The sequence below is a fragment of the Choristoneura fumiferana genome, chromosome 14, assembly GCF_025370935.1.
Source record: "Choristoneura fumiferana chromosome 14, NRCan_CFum_1, whole genome shotgun sequence".
NCBI classification, from domain to species: Eukaryota; Metazoa; Arthropoda; class Insecta; order Lepidoptera; family Tortricidae; genus Choristoneura; species Choristoneura fumiferana.
Genome location: NC_133485.1, coordinates 8,889,827 through 8,911,068, shown reverse-complemented (window position 1 = coordinate 8,911,068; position 21,242 = coordinate 8,889,827). Strand labels below are relative to the sequence as shown.

General features: G+C 37.9%; 1 protein-coding gene across 2 annotated transcripts in view; it reads left to right on the top strand.

Moving 5' to 3' along the window:
* The first annotated feature begins 2,200 nt into the window (after window positions 1–2,200).
* The window catches only part of LOC141435069 (uncharacterized), a 29,900-nt gene continuing 10,858 nt past the window's right edge, over window positions 2,201–21,242 (top strand). Inside the window, exons 1-10 of one of the 2 annotated variants that reach the window (XM_074097609.1) lie at window positions 2,201–2,527; window positions 3,260–3,691; window positions 4,029–4,187; window positions 4,846–4,899; window positions 4,982–5,309; window positions 6,423–6,589; window positions 6,981–7,109; window positions 7,276–7,381; window positions 7,936–8,143; window positions 10,624–10,723. In XM_074097609.1, the coding sequence (XP_073953710.1) occupies window positions 2,348–2,527; window positions 3,260–3,691; window positions 4,029–4,187; window positions 4,846–4,899; window positions 4,982–5,309; window positions 6,423–6,589; window positions 6,981–7,109; window positions 7,276–7,381; window positions 7,936–8,143; window positions 10,624–10,723 (1,863 nt within the window). In that variant the 5' untranslated portion in view covers window positions 2,201–2,347. Of the gene's footprint in view, window positions 2,528–3,259; window positions 3,692–4,028; window positions 4,188–4,845; window positions 4,928–4,981; window positions 5,310–6,422; window positions 6,590–6,980; window positions 7,110–7,275; window positions 7,382–7,935; window positions 8,144–10,623; window positions 10,724–21,242 lie in introns of both variants that reach the window. The other variant, XM_074097610.1, reaches the window with a different exon arrangement.

Here is a 21,242-nt window from a genome sequence, read left to right as displayed (position 1 = left end):
TGCCATACTTACGCCAAATCTTAGAATTTTGAAAAACCACAGGTATGGCATTAATCAGTTATCCGAAAATAAATTATTTTGATTTTGGTTTTTTTGATTTTTGACTATCAGACTTCTATTTATGATCATACACAGAACTGTTAAAAAAAATTTAGGCTAGTACAAATCGTTTAGCAAAAAAATTTACTCCTGTGCGGTATGGCGGCCATTGGGACACGTCGGAAAAGTATGGCAAGGTGATTTCCGTGAATGGCTACTCGACGATGATTAGCTGCGCAAAAATTAGCCTGGTATGGTTGAATTGTTTTTTTTATTTTCATGTATTCGCGTCGTTATGGCGGGCTGTAAGTCACACCGGAGAAGTATGGCATTACGCTACTGCCTACATCTTTTTTTATCGACTATCGGAAAATACAAGCAATTTTGTGGAACAAATCTTTCTATTTTCGTTATTTATCCGACACGTTCGATTTACGCCCACGCGATTGGGCCGCCGGTACCAGCGCTATGACCATCATTTTCTTTTTTGTCATTCCGTAATTAGACCCCTGAAGAACCGCCATACTGGTACAAATGATCTAATATTTTGTGTCACCATCTCCGGGTCTGTAATGTCATGTTGAGATCCCGTCAGAAATCACAGCAAAATTTATTATGAAAAGGTTCCACAAGGTACATAACTAGCTTTTTCCATAAGATATTATTTTCACTGTCAGAACAGTACTAACATTGTACTCATCTGACAATGAAAATTGTACCTTATGGAAAATGCTAGTTACGCGGTATTGCAGTATCACTGACGATACCGTCTATCTATGCGAAGTCCGTGATCTATGCTAATAATAATCCTACTTCCTACTTTCCTACTATTATAAATGCGGAAGTTTGTGAATGAGTTGAGTGAATATGTTTGTTACTCCTTCGCGCTGAAACGGCTGGACGGATTTGGATGAAATTTGGTTTGTAGATAGCTGGACATCTGGAATAAACATAGGCTACTTTTTATTCCGATATTCCCACGGGATAGGGATAATATCTCGAAACAACAACCGCTGGAATTAGTCATGAAATTTGACATGATTGTTTTTAATGTAACGTCAAGAAAGCCACGATTTAATTTTCGGGAATTCCCACGGGAATTTTAAAATCTTGAAATTTCAATTCAGCTGCTGTATCTAATGATTTACGTGTGCGAAGCCGCGGGTAAACACTAGTGCTATACTAAAGCTGTTACCAAGTTTTCAAAGGCTCCGCCAGCCAAGGGGGAGCAGCTCTCTCAGTACATAAATAAATAAATATAAAATAAATATCATATGGGACACTTGACACCAATTGACCTAGTCCCAAACTAAGCAAAGCTTGTATTATGGATACTAGGCAACGGATAAACATAGTTATATAGATAAATACATACTTAACACACATATATAAATACACACATACATGCATAAATAGTAGGTTGTACAACAAGAGCCATAAAACGAGCCATTTTACCCGAGACGTTCAAATAGCCATCCAAGCCGGTACGGCGAGGGTGGATAGACACGTCGAGGTGAAAATGGGTTTAATGCTCAAGTTTTACACTGCTTTTCACTTCGATTGCGAGGACATGAAATAACAACAGTGGAAACATTGTTCACTTACTAAGGTACCTTTTATTTTTCACGCATTACTATTATAAATATATTTTTTAGTTTCTTTGATCTAAAGTGATTAATTTGATTGATTTTTAGTTTTATATAAATAAAAAATATTTAAAAAATATGTAGAAACTTCTTCGTTTGTGGCTGTTTACACCTGATTACCTTGGTCTTAGACGAATATTTTTTTGCACCATTTTATGTCGCCTAGATCCTGCATAAAAACGAACTTTACGAGCATGAGAGGTGAAAAAGGTAATATTAAGTGTGGGAGCAGCTTCCTCTAGCGTTGCATAGTGGTGGTTAAAAACATAATTATAGCCAAAACACGATGATTAAATTATTGATATTTGTAATTAAGGCTATATGTAACACAGATACCTATGTAGTGTAACCAAGACCAGACAAGAAGGATTACAAAACATTATTACTACACTAAAAAAAGTACATTGCTTTCTATATAAATTGTCTTTACCCTTCTTGAAATAAAAAGTGTCTTCTTCGTGACTCGGTGACATTGACATGTGACTGACTGTGACGCATGTCAATATTGTCAATGTCAGTCAAAGTGAAATGTTTGATAGTGGTTGGTTTCCGGATTTCCCATGGGTTTTTGGTTTTCACTGTGATCGACAAAACAAGAATTACTGAAGACATTAGAGCATAACTACTGAGTCAACTAGTAACTTCCTACTGAGTTTACGCCAATGGATACCACCAACGTTAATATAACCAAAACATCTAAAATGTGTAAGAGTAGGTTCTCTTTGCGGACTCTCCGATTATCTTTGAAATTCAGACCTGAAATAATGAAGCTTGTCTTAAAAATGAGACATAGAATAAAGAAGAAGACTCGGCTACTCAATATATTGAAACAGCATTTAAAGGTATGTAATCCAAGTTTCTTTTGGGCTAAATGTCTAAGGGAACAAATTATATCCTTACCCGGAACGGATGTTTAGTGTTGAACATAAATAATAGAAAAAGCCAAGCCAAGTCTGCAACTTCTCCAAACAAGACAGCACTCAAGGACCATGTTTGGTAGTATCTGCTTGATAATAAATAGGGTGATACTTAGTTTTTTTTTTAATATGGGTGTCCATCTGAGGAATTTTTGCCACTGTCTAGTGGGTTTTGCCATTGAATGGTATAAAATATAGAAAACAAAATAATGAGAGGTAATAGTGGATGAACAATGACGTGGTGGTGGTGGTGGTGGTGGTGGTGGTGGTGGGGTGGTGGTGGTGGTGGATGAGTGTGATGTATCTTGATACTTGTTTTTTTTTTAATATGGCTCTGTCCTTCAGATGACAATTTTGCCAGTGTCTAGTAGGTTTTGTATGGTATAAAAATTCTAGAAAAAAAATCCATCTTGATACATGTTAATCACTAGCATAGACACTGGCAGGATTATTTTGACAGTGACAATTTACAACATTAACATATAAAACATTGTATGTATATGTATGAATGTGTCAGTGCGCCTGGCTTAAACACATTTAATATTATTTGAACAATGACCTGGTTACATTTTTCTATTATGATTGAATTAAGTAGGTACTTACGTGTTTTATTTATTTATTTGATTATTAAAATAAAAGTTTTTTTTGTTATTTCAGACTCCTTTACAAACAACAAATGCATCCACACAAACAGAAAATGATCCTGAAGAATTTATTCAAGATAAAATTCCTACTAAATACAAAGAGGATGAAAGCATTGTTAACCATGAGGAAAGCAAACATCAAAATGCTTTTACACAGACAGATGTTTCAACTAATTTATCAAACACATCCCAAATGCTAGAAGTAACTGATACTAAGACAAATGAAGTAATAGAAATATCAAATTTAGAATGTCCCAAGGAACAAAATATTGCCAGTGATGAAAATAAGGGCTGGAAGTTGAGCAATGAAAACAGTGATAATGGAAAAAGCATTGCAGAGCAAGTGAAGGAAGCGGCACAAAGTGCCATGCAGCAATCAGGAATGGTTTATATTGAGTCAGCTGGCATGTATTATGACTACAAGACAGGTTACTATTACAGTTCTGTAAGTGATATTGTTTAATTTTAATAATAATAGAAAATACAAAAAATATATCATTGACCTGTTGGCAGTTAGAGTTCAAGTTTTATCATTTTAAGAGGTTGGTTGATCTAGTACTAGACATAGGCAATGCTTAACCATACTTAATCCATATTAAAAGTCCAAGACATAAGCAGAAAAATTTGCATTTTCCATACAATTATCTACTCTGACTGAAGATTGAAATCAGAACCTCTAGCTTCATAATTAAACCACTGGGCTAACCCATCATTAGATATTGGACTAGTCATTTCAGTACTATGGTGGATTGGAACATATTGAATATTGATTATTTTTTCAGGAACTCGGTCTGTACTATCATCCAGACACTGGATGCTACTATCACTACTCGGAAGACAAACAAACATTTGAATTTCACTCATACCCTGATAGAAGTCAAACTGCAACCAATGCGCTATATGAAGCCCATGAAAAAAAGAAGGCTAGAAAACTGAGAAAGGTTTGTTCAAAGCATTCAATTGTTTATTTTAAAGACAATAAATAAATATAACAAAGTCCCAGTGGAGATGTATGTCTTGTTTGTTTTGACATACGGGTGGATCAACTATTGCTTGTTGTTATTCTGTCCTGTCAGCAGGGGACAAAATTAGTACAGTTTAATAGAAGAAATGTTGTGTCATCTTATACCAACATGCTTATTAGACTTGACCAATTATAGAAGGGGCTTAAAATAACCACAAAAATGCATGTTTGGCAAATTTTTCATACAAAATGGATATATATATCAAACTTTTGATATATATTGGAAATATATCATAAATATCCGATATTTTCGAACCCTGATTTTAATCGTATAAAGTTATGGTTTAAAAATATACATAGAAATATATCTTATTTGCATTAAATGTTGTTACAGTAAATGATGTTTACAATCAATATCAATTAATACAAAAGTGACTCAGGAGACCGTAACTATAGCAATGAGTGACAAGAAAAGTTTATTGACCCATATAATACTGTGTCAAGTTATTTATGCTTATGCAGAGGCTAAGCATTATATTATGTGTCTGATTTTAACTAAATTTTAATTTTGGTGACAAAAAATCTCAGCCAAACTCAAATGCACTGTTCTTTTAATTTGTTTTCTTTTTTCACAGGAAAGACTACGTGAAGAAAAAGATATTGAAAACCTGACGAAAAATTTATCTCAGGTTTCACTCCGAGGCCAAACCGCCTTAGGTAATTAAATGCTAAAAGTATCTACGAAATACCAAAGTCAATGTTGTATTACAGGGGAAAGAAGACGAACAAGGAAGCAAAGCCAAGCGAAGAAAGAAGTCAAGTAAGAAGGGAACTGAAAATGGAGAAGATGAAATCACAGAGAAAGAGACAAAAGAGAAGGAAACAGATGCTGATTCTAAAGAAATAGCTGTTGAGAAAGAAAAAGCATCTGTTAGTGAAGAAGCTATTTTCGACGACAAAGATAAGCACATAGAGCCTCAAGATTTAGAAGAAGGTGAATGCAGTGAATCGGATAATGAACAAGAAGACGAAAAGGAAACAGATGCAGGGTCAGAATCCGATGTCAGCGTGTCAACTGTTAGTGATGCTGATAACGATGGTAAATGATGCCCTTGTTGCTAAAGAAGATGGTCGGTTTCGTATTTACATCGTAATACTGAAATGCCGTGCTTTTTTTCATTTTGTTTATCGTCAAATCAAGTAATAGCTGCCTATTTTGGGGTTAGTCAAAATAAATTTAGAAACACTAAATCCAATTGACAGAAGAGTTGGCTGGTCATATTTATGGATTATTCACATAGTTGCTTCGTCAGCATTTTTATTATTATTATTTATAATGCACAGGCAGCTTACAGCTGATGCGTGCATATCCTTGTTTACTTGTGTATTTGTCTTCAAAGTACTTATCAAGTCTGTTTTCGAAAGAATTCTTTCATAGAACTTTTTTCGTATTAGTTCATAGCACTATTTTCGTTTAAATAACTGGTGAGATGAAGGAGCTGCTCCAAATAATCCGTTTGTGTGAACATTAGTCTAGAAGATTTATGAGATTGGCTGTGCACTATGACCAATAATGTGCACAAAAACTACATGAGGTGTCTTAAAATTCTTCCGGAATATATCAGCAGGTGGTTCGTTTGACTGAACACCCCTATAAAAGTTTTCCGGACTTTCGAATTGTGGATAGCAAATATTGCCATACATTGATTGATGTTCAAAATGTATGGCACCATATGCATGACTACAATTTGAGTCGCATATTTTGATTAAAAAACCTTTCGAAGGCCCCTGGGCCTTCAATCAATCAAGCTATCTAACAGAAATATTTCGGAACAATTTAAGACATTCTGTATATGTTAGTTTTTTATTGCTATATTGTCATTGTTCAATTATATAATAGCAAATGTTAGTTATGTTATAGGACATGTGGGTGACTTTTAACACCAAAGGGAAGCGTAAATTTTCTAATTAAATATTTTGTATTTTGATAAACCTACTTTTTACATAATTACTATCATTTTTTATTTATAAAAAAAATGTGGTACTGAACATTAACTTATTTAAAATTATTGATTGATTCGGGACTTAGCATATAATGAAACTTACAACTCTTTTATTTGTAGTATTTTATTTATTTAGTAGTAAAGGAGCAAAGTGAAAAATGTTCATTAGTTTTATATTGTATATTAAATAAAATTGTATTTTGTTTAAGATTCCATCGCTAAGCACCATCCGCCTAGCATGCGCGTGATTGTGCGCGAGACCAATTTGCCCAAGCTCAAAGTGGGCAGTCTTTTCCTTGTCACCAAAGATGGCGGCACTGTCGGCAGGGAGGGAAGCTCGCATTCTATTCTCATTGAAGATAGCAATGTATCTAGGGTGTGTATACTACTATACTTATATAGTATAACAAGCTGTACTAAGGTTTTAGTTTTAACGTGCTTCTAGATGGGTTCCATTTCATGATAAATAAAGGCAATAAAGTCCGATTTGCATCTTTTCATCCAAAGTAAGAAGCAACGGCCAAGATAAGACGGTCTGAACGTTTCAACTACCAGACTTTTTTCCAGTTTTTTTTAATTGCCGGCAAACTTCTGTAGCGTTGAGCGACGTGGTGGGGGTAAATTCATGCATGTACTCGTATTGAACCCAAGAGACATTCACCATAGCTATAAATTTGAGAATCGTAATCAAATGGTGTCTTAATCTTAAACATTTCTGAGGAAGAGGTCCACTGTGCCATTTTGAAAAATTGTTTTTTTTTTTACAGAGCCATCTTGACATTAAATACGACATGATCAGGAGTATATACACCGTTACGGATTTGGGATCGAAAAACGGGACGACTCTTAACGGCGTGAGGATATCAGAAAGCCAGATTGTTAGCGAACCTGTTGAGGTACGATAGTTGAACTGTGGTTTATCAAAGTAACATCTGTTGGATGTTAGTTGGTCAGAATGAAAATAAACCTGCAGTATCTGTTTGTCCAATATACTGCAGTAGCAGTGTTTGGACAGTGTGCGTAGCCAGCGATGATGTTATGTTTATTTATTATTTGTTAAAGGTCATGCACGGGAGTATAATTCAGTTGGGAGAAACCAAACTGCTGTGTCATATACACCCTGGGATTGATACCTGTGGACATTGCGAACCTGGTCTAGTGATGGAAAGTAAGTTGTTATTTATATCAAAGTATAAATGTTCAGTTGCCATCAAATGTGTCAGTGAAAGAACCAACCCGGCCAAGTGTTAGGCGAAATCGCGCACCGATGGTTTAAATACTTTAGTTACTTATTGTTAGCAATATAGTTAGAAGTTACTATTGTCAAAAAATAGATTTGTATTTTATAAAATGTTAACTGTTGCCCGCGACTTTATCCACATAGAATTCGTGTATCGCTATCCCGCGGCAATTATGCAATTTTCCAGGATAAAAACTCCTATGTCCTTCCCCGGGACTCAAACACTCCGTATACCGAATTTCATCTAAGTCAGTTCAGCGGTTTAGATGTGATGAGATAACAAAGAAACAGACTTACAAACTTTCGCATTTATAATATTAGTGGCACAATGAAGTTAAACGAATAAGATAACATTTATCTGGATGGGTACTGAGGCTGATTGAAGTGGCTGCCGCTCAAAGGATATAACCACAATTGATACGAGTATCTTAAAAACTAAAATTATTTCTATTGTTATTAATTCGATTCAACAAACTTCACAGTGCAAGAGAAAGAAAAAAAAGTTGCATACACGCGAACGTGTAGCGTGAAGAAACAACATGAATTAGAGTTGGCTAGACTCAAGAACAAGTACGCGCCTAAACCTTTGGCCATCGAAGAGACGGCGTACAACGACAGAGCCAAGGAACGGCGGGACAAAGTCGGCTCCTCGCACCATTCGGAGAAGACGCAGAGCAGCGATTTAGAAACGTAAGTGTTTAAAGCTATCCTTTAATTTATTGCATTAGGCGTTACTTTGAGGACGTCCATGTCAGTGAACTATAAACAAAACTATCACCACCATCACACTACGCTGAGGTATCCTTCATCTCCGGCCTGTCGTATACGTCCTACTGCAAGGTACAGGACCTTACAGAATGGGAAGGCTTGGGCAATAGCTCCTACGTATGCCCAGTGAGAATTATAAACTTTACACACACCCACCGTTTAATTGCTTCGACGGTGCTTGCCGGTTTCGTGATGTTTTCCTTCACTGAAAGGCTCATGGTAAATTTTAAATGTAATTTCAAACATACTCGTAAACTCAGAAAAATTAAGAAGTCCGACCCCGGGCTCAAACCCACGATCCTCTACTTGAGAGGCCATAGGTCAAACCACAAGGCTGCCACGGCTTTAAGATTGCTTTATTTGTGCACCTTTCTGTTGAACGAAATGTGATTTAAATCTCATTTAAACGACCAAAGACGGTAACGTCTTTATAAAAATAAAAACTAGCTTTTACCCGCGGCTTCGCTCGCGTGAACCATAAACATTTCAAAGAATCAAGCAATCAAGCAAGCATACAAGTGAGCATGCAAGCAAGCATGCAAGTGAGCATGTAATTTTGCAAGAAATAGTGCCAGCAAGCATGCATTCAAGCATGCAAGCAAGCGTGCAAGCCAGAAGGCAAGCAAGCATGCAATCAAACATGCAAGCAAGCATGCAAACAACAGATAAAGCAAGCATACTCCCAAATGTGCAAGAAATAGTGCAAGCAAGCAAGCAATCAAGCATGCAAGCAAGCATACAGGCAAGCATGCAAGCAAGCGTGCAATCCAGAAGGCAAGCAAGCATGCAAACAATGAATCAAGCAAGAATACTTCCAAATGTGCAAGAACTAGTGCAAGCAAGCATGCAAGAAAGCATGCAAGCAAGCAAGCAAGCATGCAAGCAAGCTTGCAAGTAATAATGCAAGCAAGCAGAGTTAGTACGCCAGTGGTGGTAGTGAAAATCAGTTCATCATCATCATCATCATCAACAACATCATCATCAGTTCGTTTATCGCTATCCCGCCGGAACTATGCTATTTTCCGGGATAAAAACTATCCTATGTCCTACCTCGGGACTCAAACTATCTGTATACCGAATTGCATCTAAATTGGATCAGTAGATCCAGAGATTACCCCCTACAACCTCACAAACTCACAAACTTTAACCTCTTTATAATTATAAAAAAAATATTAGCTGACAGCATCGTATATAGGAAATCATTGTATAAAATTTCGCGCACCTCAATTTTTCCTCGAAGTCACGTTAGTAATCTTTTAAAAACATATGGCGATAATGTCAATGTCAACATCCTCGTCTGGCCACAAATATGGATATACCAGGACTCGGTGTATCATGACATAAATGCTCCGCATGACACAGACGTACTAATGGGTTTTTGATTCGGCGCGTAATGGAGTAATAATTTCTGAGAGAAAACGTACATTCCTATTTAATTATATATGTACCTAGCCCGTGCCTGTGCCCGTGCAAATAAAGAAAAACGTTGTCTGGTGCCATGTATGGCATAAACAAGTCAAAACCCAAAACATTTATTAAAGAACAAGGATAAACGATGCGCTTTGGGTACCGTCCAAACTAAACTAACCCAAACCCCAGATCCATACATTTGTAAAACGCTAGCAAACATATTCACCGAAATATTTGCATGTACGAAAGAGATGTACTATACCATTTCTAGCAGGAGCGATGGAGATGTCAACAGCGCAACGCGAATACACAACGCCGAGTGAAGAGCCACCAATATGTTAGAGTAGTTAAAGGCTATTTCAGCCTTATGTCCGGTTTACATTATTTCAGTAAAATCGTTCCAGCGTTATTATGATACTACAAGGCTGCGATGCAAACAAAGTTCAACAGATTGATAGAGCACCAGTGTCATACTACTGGAATAATGTAAACAGGGCTTGTTGTATTCTATGACTACGCCCTGTGCATTTTCCAGCGCTTGCCAGATTTCTCGATTCCATGTAAAAAGTTAAATATAGCGACATTCGCCCATTAGATTCTGATTTTTAACTCATGTTCTAGAAAACGTTTCTGCTTTAGCGTTATGCCTGGTTATTACGGACTTATATCACAGAATAAGTAATAATATAAGTATTCTATGCTTCTCTGCCGTACAAAAAGGAAGAAGCGTAAAGTAGGCATGATTCTTTTGCCTAAACGTGATTTATGCTTCTTTGTCTAAAACTTCTCTGGTTAAAATCGCAACCCACCGTCAATAAAATATGACCCTAATCGATTAAGTTAAAATGGGGCACACTTATGCTTGTTTTTTCATTTTATTATGTCACCACTTTTTTATCTTGTCTATTCAAACTTTTTATTTACTGAAATATTGACCCTGTAAGTTGACAGAACCCGTTTCGCGCACGACTCACACTCAAACCCTTTTGCAGGTTTATTGCACCCGAAAATAAAGGCTTCAAATTATTGGAGAAGATGGGCTGGTCGAAAGGCGAGGGCCTCGGCAAGGATAACCAAGGAGACACCGAGCCGGTAAGTCCACGAGCCCACATAAAAAATAATGAAGCCATACCTCATCTGACAATGTTGCCAAAACCCACAAAATTAATTGTATATCCATTCCGCTCTTGACGTGACTAATTAGTCCAGAGCGAGGGTATCGTTAACCTTGCCACGAAATCGTAAAACCTCAAAAAAAGGTTTTGCATCGTTTTTGGCAATAACTGGCAGTCTGTAGGTCAGCCGGGCGAGCCTACCTGCCCATTTAAAACAATTTGCGCACTCTTTTTTTTCTGTCGCGGCTCGCATTAGGCGGAGATATGATGCCCTGTCATTAATTTGCGCTCAGGCGGTGACGCTTAGGGCGTGCGTATGTCTCGAATTCGGGGTAAGGCCGTAGTTTTGTTGCCAGCGAATTTAATTTAACCTTATCTGTGTCCCGTACGAATTTGGCACCATACCGAGATAAAAAGTACCTAACGTATATTAATAATTATGTAGAGTGTAGCTTTCCATAAAAAAAACCGGCCAAGAGCGTGTCGGACACGCCCAAAATAGGGTTCCGTAGCCATTACGAAAAAATTAAGTAATATTTTTCTGAGGATTTCGTATTTTATACGGAATCTTCCAAGTTTAGGTATATTTTATACCGTAGGCTGCTATTTACTCATAAACTACTAATAATTCTCAAGCAAACTTAGCGGTTATAGTTTTCTTTGAAAGTTTGATAAGTATACTTACTACCATCCTGAATTTTTTCAAATTTTTCCACCCACCGGTTTAGATTTTAGAGGGGGGGGGGGAGACGCTCGATTTTAATGAAAATTTGCACTTTAAAGTTGAATATTTCGCAAACAAATCACTGAATCGAAAAATTGTCGTAGCAAACCCCTAATGGTTTTAAAAAACCTATCCAACGATACCCCACACAATAGGGTTGGATGAGAAAAAAAAATCACCCCCACTTTACTTCTATGGGAGGTACTCTAAAAAAATAATTTTTTGAAGTTTTTATTGTACCGTTTTGTCGGCATAGTTTACATGTATGTTATCCGTGCAAAATTACAGCTTTCTAGCAGTGATAGTCCCCGAGCAAAGCCGCGGACGGACAGACAGACAGACATGGCAAAACTATAAGGGTTCCGTTTTTGCCATTTTGGCTCCGGAACCCTAAAAATTAGCATCGGTTTAATGAACCTATTTTAACAAAATCTTACAAACGAAAAACAACATTTATTATTTAATTAACTAAACAGTAATAAGTTTACAACATAACTTTTCCCTGATCTAGATCTAAAATGTGAGTTTTACGAAGTTACTATACTTAATGGTAACTAATGTCAAACCAGGCCTCGAATCCTTTTAATTTGACGCTGATATGAAAATACATTCTAATCCTTCAACTTTGAAATGCTGCAAATCGTGTATTCTGAACAGTAATAAAATTTAATTCATTTCCTATCCATCGGGTTTTCGGTCATGGGGGACAAGTGTGCAATCAACTGAATGCAGTCAGTATTTCTCACAACTGACTTGTCACTGCTGTATAGAAATCATGGGCCGCCTTTGAGGGTCATTCAATCGCGCTCAAGCGTGCCATTACAAGCAGTTACAATGCAGTATGAGGGTCCGCCAATGATAATGGCGCGTAGCCGCTCGTATTCAAAATAAATAACCTTAACAAATAAAAAACGTCGTTTAAAATTACACTCCACATTTATTTACTCATATCGGATACCAAGACGTGGCGAAATCTCTGATGTATACCTATTCTCCCACATAAAGTATCTTACCTACCGTTATTGGTCGAGAGGCAATTTAGTCATTTGTCAGTTGACAGCCGTGGGCCGGTCGGCGGTCGGCGGTCGGTGCAACAATGTTGCTCCCTCCAACCTTTTGCACGTCATATATCATCGTTCAATAAGCTATAGGCAGGAACGCGGCGCATTATGCGTCATTAAGGCGCTAAGCCGATATTAGTTATTTATGGAGAATGGAACAAGCCCGAGATTAGACGAGATTAGATGGGCGCTAGCGGTATTTAGATGGCTACGAGATTTATGCATCGCTTCTATATTTGTGCTACATTATGAAGACGAACGACAAAGATAATCTCGAGAGATCTACGATAAGGAATTTTTAGCGTTTTGGAACTGTTACCAAACTTGATACTAATGCTATTTTGGAGAAACCAAATAAAGATGATCGAACACATGTATGTATTTATGTTACCGAAGCTATGAGTTAACATGAATTCGACTAATTCTTAACATAATTTTGAACATATTCTTGACTTCGCCCCCAATGGCTGCATTTGCCAGCTGTCTTCTGAACGAGTTTACGTCATCAAATTACTACGCCACGCCAAGCATTATTGATGACTAAAGATTTAGACATTTCCTTATATGTAACTATTCTCGCAACTTTCCACGAATTTCATTTTTCACCGCTGACAACACGTGGGGTTAGGTTAACGTAACTGTGAGTTCTTGGACAAAATAGTTTGAGTTAACTATTTCCTGGTGAATCAAGACCGCTTTTTTCCTTGTTTGTTTGTAACTTGGCGATGATGCCTTGAGATTTAGCGGCGTTCTCACACATAATAAGCAATTTTACACAGAAATACGTACGTGAGACGGGTCTCGATAAAAATAAGTTGTTGTTTACCTAAATTCATCTACCGCCTCCATTGTTTCATAGTTTAAGAGTTTAAAGAAATGATTACGTTTCTTTTAGGTACATCTGTCTATATCTCTTCACTATTATTTTAAAGCATCTAAAATGCGACATGAAACCTTTCCAAAAATTTAGGGACCTTATGTGCGATACAGTAATTACCAACGATCTGTTGTTTTAAACGATCGAAACGACTATTATTTCTATCTATAATGTATTGTCGCGCTTAGCGGCTAGCGGGTCAGCTTATAGGAGAGAAAGTAAACAATGAATTATCTGAAGACTCGATTTATTCAGTTGCTTAACAATTAGGCTCTCCTTCAGATCGCGGCATGAGATTTCAGGGCGAAGGATCGTACAAGTGGTTGGTTCAGGAATTACAGGCAGGCACTTCCCTTGGCCCGGGTGTGCAGGTGGCGCAGGTGGAGTAGCGGCTGGACGTGCTGGTCGGAAGCCTCTTGAGCAGACGGTGCGCTGGCGCAGACGCAGGTGCAGACGTTGAGAGGACCTCGGAAAGTTCTACTCCGTAGGGAGTCGCCTGGAATATCCATCAGCTTCAGCAAGGGCTCCGTGAGGACAGTCTTTGCCAACCGCAGCAGCCCATTCCCAGCTCTGGGCATAGGGAAAGCCTGGTTCTGGTTGCGGCGGCAATTTAGAAGGCAAGGACATTCGTTACGGAGTTACAAAAAATAGAAAGGAAGAAAGGAAACAGTAGTTTATTGAAATAAAATTCGGTTGAAGACCGTTACAGTTTTAAACTATAGTGAACAGCGACAGAGTCCGTTACGTTATATTTAAATTGAAACTGTTAAAGTGTTTAACGGACATAGCTAGAATTTAAAAATAGAAATTACACAGAGAAAGAAGTTTTGAGATTAAATATTAGGGCTCACCTTGAGTTCGGCGATGTGAAGATATAAAATTAAATAAATTGTTAATAATTAAATACGAATTAGTAGTAGTACGAATAGTAGCTTGATGTGCTCGAAGAAAGTGAAGCTTTCAGCCGAGCTTTCCTTTTTAAAGGTCGTTGACCTGCGATCAGCTGTCCGAATTAGGTGATCGATAACACGCCGTAAGATGCAGGCGAGAGTGTAATTTTTAATAAGCTATAAATACTCAGGAAATTAGCTGTTTTTATCCAGGCCCCTTTTAGATTTAGAGTATTTATTTTTAATAATAGAATTTAGCTAGCATTCATGTGAATATTTACGCTTAAACAGCGCCCTCTAACGGTGAGTATCAGAACTAAACACAGCTGTCATTAGGCTGTCAACAAAATTGTTAGGGCTACCGCGTGACAGTATGGAACCATATTCAGGTATCTACGCGTTCTTTCGATCAGTCGGAAATAAATGACAAATAGTATGCAATATATAATGTTCTGTTTCTAGCGCTCTATTTCTTGCGCTCTTGAATTGAAGTCTATTGCTTGGTTCGTTAACATAACTACCTCAATTTTATCATGCCTTAAGTTTGTTGTCTTTTGGGTGCTACTTGGTTACGCAGCAGAACGTACAGTTTGTTTGTCCCCGGTGCATTCCGGCCGAGTGTTGTATAAACAGTTTGGTCATCAGACGATTATGGGTGATTCTCTCGAAAGCTCAAGTTAAATATATCACGGGATGTGATTATTTTTATGGCAATTGTTATAAATCTATGATGGTGTAGGTATATTTGATATTGCTCTAAAAACATAATAACCGTTGAGCGAGAAAGTTTTACGAGTAGCGAGCACGAATCAGTTGACGCAGCGTTCACAGGCCTCCCTAGGTGGCGATATTAAGTTCTGAAGGGTAGGCCCTTGTTCAACAGTGGACGTTTTCCGGCTGATGATGATGATGATGATTTAGTTCCATGCTCAAACATTTAATAAACCTACGTTTTACGTTTTTATAATATTTATAAGGTTCAAATATTATGTGTTGCTTATTTGTGATCTGTTAATTCGGATAAAATTATTGTTTCTTTGATCCTAGTATTCCTAGTATACTTACATAAATTGGGTACCAACTGTGGTATATAAAATTTGTAGGTACAAGTTTCGTCTCAAGAATTGCTCTGCGGGTAAACCTGCCTACTTACTAGAAATTATGCTTGAAACTCAGCAAGTCAAACACTAGAATATGTAAAACATTGCTACTGCACATACCACTTACAGTAAAAGCCAAAAGCAAAGCAAGTTTCTCTTCATATCCAACTTAATTTAAATAGAAATTCATATCCGTAGACCGCTGCAATGCGATTCTCGTCCTCATATGATTCAGAATGTAAACTTCTTATTTTACAACTCGGCTTCAAATTAATTCCAAACTTCCAGAACAAATGATGCTATGAATAATATTTCGAGAAGTGCATATGAAAAATGAACGCCGCGAACGGAAAGGGCCTTTTTTATTTTTGCCAAATAAAAACTGCACCGGCCCACGCACGCTGACAATAAACTTTATTTTGGGACTTTGCAAAACGCGAACTCTTAAAAATTACCCTTTTTTACTTTTACTGAAACGGCCTTTTAACCGGTCGGAAAGGAACAAAAATGAAAAGATAAAATTTTGAGTAAGTGAAGGTTAAACATCAATCTGCGGACGTGCGCGCGCGGGTATGCGCGAGGGATCCGAATGTTTCCAAGTCAAACATATTTTCATCTACACGTAGGTATATAAATTCGGTAGATTCATGGATAAAAATGAGTAAACATTATAGGATACATATTTTTTCTTTTGTCCGTCAAATAAAAAATGACAGATGAAGCGCGTCAAAGTCCGGGAGTGGGGGCCTGTGACGTCACTTCTTAATAAAAAGTGTACGTAGGTGTGACGTCACACGGAACTTTAACTGGCTATATCTTCATAATTTTTTGTTTAATTGATAAAAGGAAACATAGTATTCGATATTTTTTGAAAATCTAGGTAACTGAAGGACTTGTTACATATATATTTTTAGAAATCTAGCCTATTGTGAATGACGTCAAGTCGGTATCGAACTTTTCTTAGTTCATAGCGTGCGTACTTTTTGTAATCTAATCTTACGCCTGACAGCTGTACTGTCCGGAACATATATGGATAGTTAGTTACACCTATCAAGTAAAGCGACAGCTGTTCCGCTTCATGTCGCTGGCCAGTTGTCTCATCGCAACATTGTTGCTTTATTACACGAACATGTTGGCGTTTCGCAAATTGCCCGTCCGCCTGCCTTGACACCTCGCCTTTGGCCATGCCCACTTCCCTGCATCACTGTGTTTACTATGTCTTAGGTGACGTCTGGTGGTTTTCATTTGGACTGACGAAGGCAACTGCACTGCGATGTTATAGTTGTTTTTGGTATGCAAATAGCCGACGGAATGTTCAATAACATCATTAGTTCTATCTAGTTCTGTTTAGCCCTGGATATAACAAAACCTCTAAGAATTGTCTCCAGAAACTCCAGAACAAAAGCATGTAAAGCGACTAAAAACCGGCCTGGTGCGAATCGGGCTCGCGCACTGAGGGTTCCGTTCAAATCTGCAGGCATCAATGAATCTAATGTTATTTTCATCACACTTGCTCGTCAGTGACGTTATTCCACGCCTGTATACTAAAAGACAATGGCCTCAATTGTTCCCGCGGGAATTATGGATTTACGTATAGTTTTCCTCCCCAAGGGAGTTATGACTGTTTTACAAAGTTAGTAGGTACTTCATTTGAGACTAAAGAGGTTTCAAGTCAGCCAACGTTTTATTTAGATCTTTAAAACTTACATATAACCTAATTTTACACCATAAAAATTTGCCACGCTTCATGAAACTTCGTTATTTTTATATTTTAAATTTATATCAAATTGTTTTGCAATAGATAATTTTAGTAAATATATTTTAAGCATGTTGGAATAATCTGGCCGTAAGACCATTCGAATTCTAAACTAACCACGGTTCTTAGTATTATCTATGGTTGACGACTCGAAAAAAGTGTCAAAAATTCGAAAATCGAAAATCGAAGTTCATATCGTTTTCCTGACGCTAATATTATTTAATACGAAAGTAAGAGGGACGGTATGATACGAACTTCGATTTTCGAATTTTGTAGTAGCCCCTGTATTGGCGGGTAGCCATATTTTATTCAGTTGTTTTCTTAGCGTCTTGCTTTTGCCAAAATAATTTAATTTTTTGCATTTTATCCTCGCAATGTGATGAAAATCATTCTGTGTATCACGGGCCGTAAGGCGGAGGGCTTTTAATAACCCGAGTTTGTAATCCCCTTCTTACGCCCCTTAATACACAATGTACTATTATTCGTAGTGTACAGTAGGTAGTGTCAAAATTTATGGAGTTAATTCCTAACCCAGAGAGAGTTAACGATTTCATTTTTCTAACCGTAGACCGTGCAACGACCCTCTCCCTTAGTGTCTCCCAACACCTGTCTACGCTGAATCGGCTTAAGCCGATAAAAAACGGTTTAGGTCCGCGCGATAAAAACGAAAAAGACGTCGATCGGCTCAGCCGACGTGCAACAACGTGTATCGACGGCGAATCGTCTACAATGCGCAGCCACTGGCAGAAGTAAGTGCCATTGAGTGGACATAAAGCGTTTTTTGATCGGCTAAAGCCGATTCCGTGTCTACAGATGTAGGGAGACCCTTACTTGTACCTGTATGTTGTGTCGGTTGACCACAAGCCTGCGTTGCAACTGACGTCTGACCATTTAGTCTGAAACTGAACACAATCAGAGCCCAACCGCATTTGGGAACAGCTTGAATACTTCATCAAGTGCAGCTATATCCGCGCAACAAATACATGCTACTGGAATGTAATAAACTATGATTTTACCACATCGTGTATGAAGTTACTTTGTAACAGATACATCGCTTCGACACTAGTGCATTTGCACGATATTGCAATAACTTGCTGTCGACGTAGTTTACATACAGATCTAAGACATAGAGCCTCTTAATCAGTGAGAAAGTATGTCATACTAAAATCATGCCACTTTTAGCAATTTGAGGTTTTAAGTTTGACAAAAACGTGAAAAAGTTAATAAATAAACCAGTTAGTTTACCTATACTAATCACTCTTACAGTAGGATTAATACCTACTTTTACTGTACAGAAAATCCCAATGCCCTTTGAAACATTATTATAGGTAGAGTCGTTCACGATGACGCGTGCCGTGGTTCTTATTACAATGTCATTAATTTTGACAAAATCACGCGTCTTCGTGGATGGCACTAGGCATTATGTAAGTACACAGTTGGGCGTTTTAAAAAAAAAAGCGTACCCTTTCTTCCTTGTGTTCCTTCCTTTTCTTGAAATTTTGGAAATAATATGGTTTTTCCTACTCAGAATCAAGAGCACAATCGATTCCGATCGTTTAAAAAAAAATCCTCATTTTTTCATACAAAATTGTATGAGTCAGTTTTGTCACGCCCATACTGAGTGTATGAAAAAAACGTCACAAAACTATCATTTTTTGGTTACATTTTTTTAATCTCGGAATCGATTGTGCTCTTGATTCTGAGTAGGAAAAAACATATTTTTTCCAAAATTAAAAAAAAGAAAGGATACACTTTTTTATTATACGCCCAGTTGCACAAAATTTGCATTACTTTACCATGGTTACTTACATCCACTTTATACTTTACATCCACAAAATAATAAGAAAAAAAACGGTCTTTATAATTTCAGCGAAACTTTCTCAAGCTGTCGCTTAAACACTGCCTCTCAGGTTTACTCACGGGTATTTAGTTCTCCTGCCCATGCCTCCCGCTCACACTCCGCTGCGGTTTGCCGTATATTACATTTCATTAGCAACATTGTTGCAAGGGCCTACTATCAGGGAATACTGACAGATCTTAGTATAAAATAAAATTAATTGAATTTATTTGTGTTTTAATTTCAACGTTAAGCCTGGAACACACTGGGTTTTTATGTATTTAGTAGGTAATTTTCAATAGCATAAATGTACAGTCGAGGATAGTGAATCACGTACCAGGGTGGAACCTTTCCATAACCAATTTCGCTATCATTACTTTGGCAAATGTATGGCATGTCAACGTGACATTATTAGTAGCACAACGGTTCCACCCGTACAGTCACCAGCACCAATATCTGACAACAAAGCGTGCATTAATATCTGATACGACTCTATGTCTTAAGTAGTTCTGCTATGCAGGTGACTGTACGTGATTCACTTGCCTCGACTGTACATACAATAGTCTCACAACGATGTATCTTTGTCGTAAAGACATAACTTTTTTCGAATAGAAGCTACGACCAATAATCGCCAAAATTTCAAAATGTGTATGAACAATGAATGGGCATGTGAGCATTTCCAGCAGGCGACACTAGTTTCGGTACAAACCCATGTCATGATATTTTCTCTTTTTTTTTTCTATTCCGTGTCGTGTGTTTCACACCTAAATAAAACAACTTGTCAGTTCAAAATTCCTACTAATATTATAAATGTGAAAGTAAATCTGTCTGTCTGTTACCTTTTCACGCTTCAACTGCTGAACCGATTTACATGAAATTCTGTATGGAGATAGTTGGAGTCTCGAAAAAGGACAACGGTTAAAGGTTAGGTTAGGTAAGGATAAAGGTTAAAGGTTTTTAATCCCGAAAAACTGCACAGTACCCGCGGAATAGCGATAAGCGGATTCTGCGTAGAAGGAGTCGTGGGCAACAGCTAGTCGTCGTATCGTATAATAACATTAATAACGTACCAAGTTTCCATTACTATCTCGTTTTGTTAGTTTGAGAATTGGTCGCAATTCACAGGCATACACTTAACGGGAGTATGCAGGTTAAGGTCGGTAGGCATAAACAAGCAGGAATGGCATTGTGGAAGTTACGCCCACTGCTGGGGACAGACCTACTCTTAGAATGAGAGGGCTTGGTCCTTAGTTCCCATGCGAGCCCACTGCGGATGGGAACTTCGCACTCACCACTGAATTGCTTCGCAGATTTCTACAGGTTTCCTCGCAACGTTTTCTTTCACTGTAAAGCTCGTGGTCAATTTCAATCTCAGAGGTTCAAACCAGAACCCAAGATCCTCTGTTTGCGAGTCTATAGGTCACCACTAGGCCACCACGGCTTTTAACTTGGTTTAATCTCTGGGAAAACGCGTGCTATCGGGTATTAGACCAAGTGAAGCTCGGTCGCTCTGTCGCTCACGTCCTGAGACTTAATAAGTGCCAGATTAATAGTATTTAAGTTGCAACTTGACTCTCACTGGTTTGCCTAAATTTTTTACGTGACGTCAGTGATGAGGAGCATTGCAAAGGCTGCGCACTTAAGCGAGTTGTTGCATCCAAAGCCTTAGCTAATTGAAGCTTCACTCAACTCTCCGGTTTTTTTTATTTGACCATTATCTTTGTTCCACTGGTGGGCAAAGGTCTCCTCCTCGGATTTCCAACATCGTGTCGGCAGCTAAGTCTAGCCGGTCGCTTCTATTTGCGTCTGGAGGCCGTATTGTCTAACGCGCTGTCGTTCGCGGTCGCATCCACTACTTCTTTCTACCCTCGTCTTATGTGTGTGTAGACAATAAGGCCTCAAGTCGTCCCGCCACCTTCGTCTTGATCTGTCTGTCTCTGGGTTGTCTAAAGAAAATGTTACTCCACAAACTGCAATGTTGTAAGCAACTCTTTTGCCCAAGGGGTGTCAAAATAGTACCTATTACAGTGCGTCCGTCTAGTCTGTCACAGAGTTGTATCTATTGAACCGTCATAGGCTAATAGCCCCTACAATAACAAATGTATAATAGAAATATAACAAAGCTAAAAAGTTAAGAGAAAACAAAAGTTTTTTTTTCCAAGCGTATATTTAACTTGCTAAAGTATGTGAGTTGTGAGTTCAAAATTTGCAAACCATATTTCGACCACTTCCTGGTGTCCGACTGAGCTGA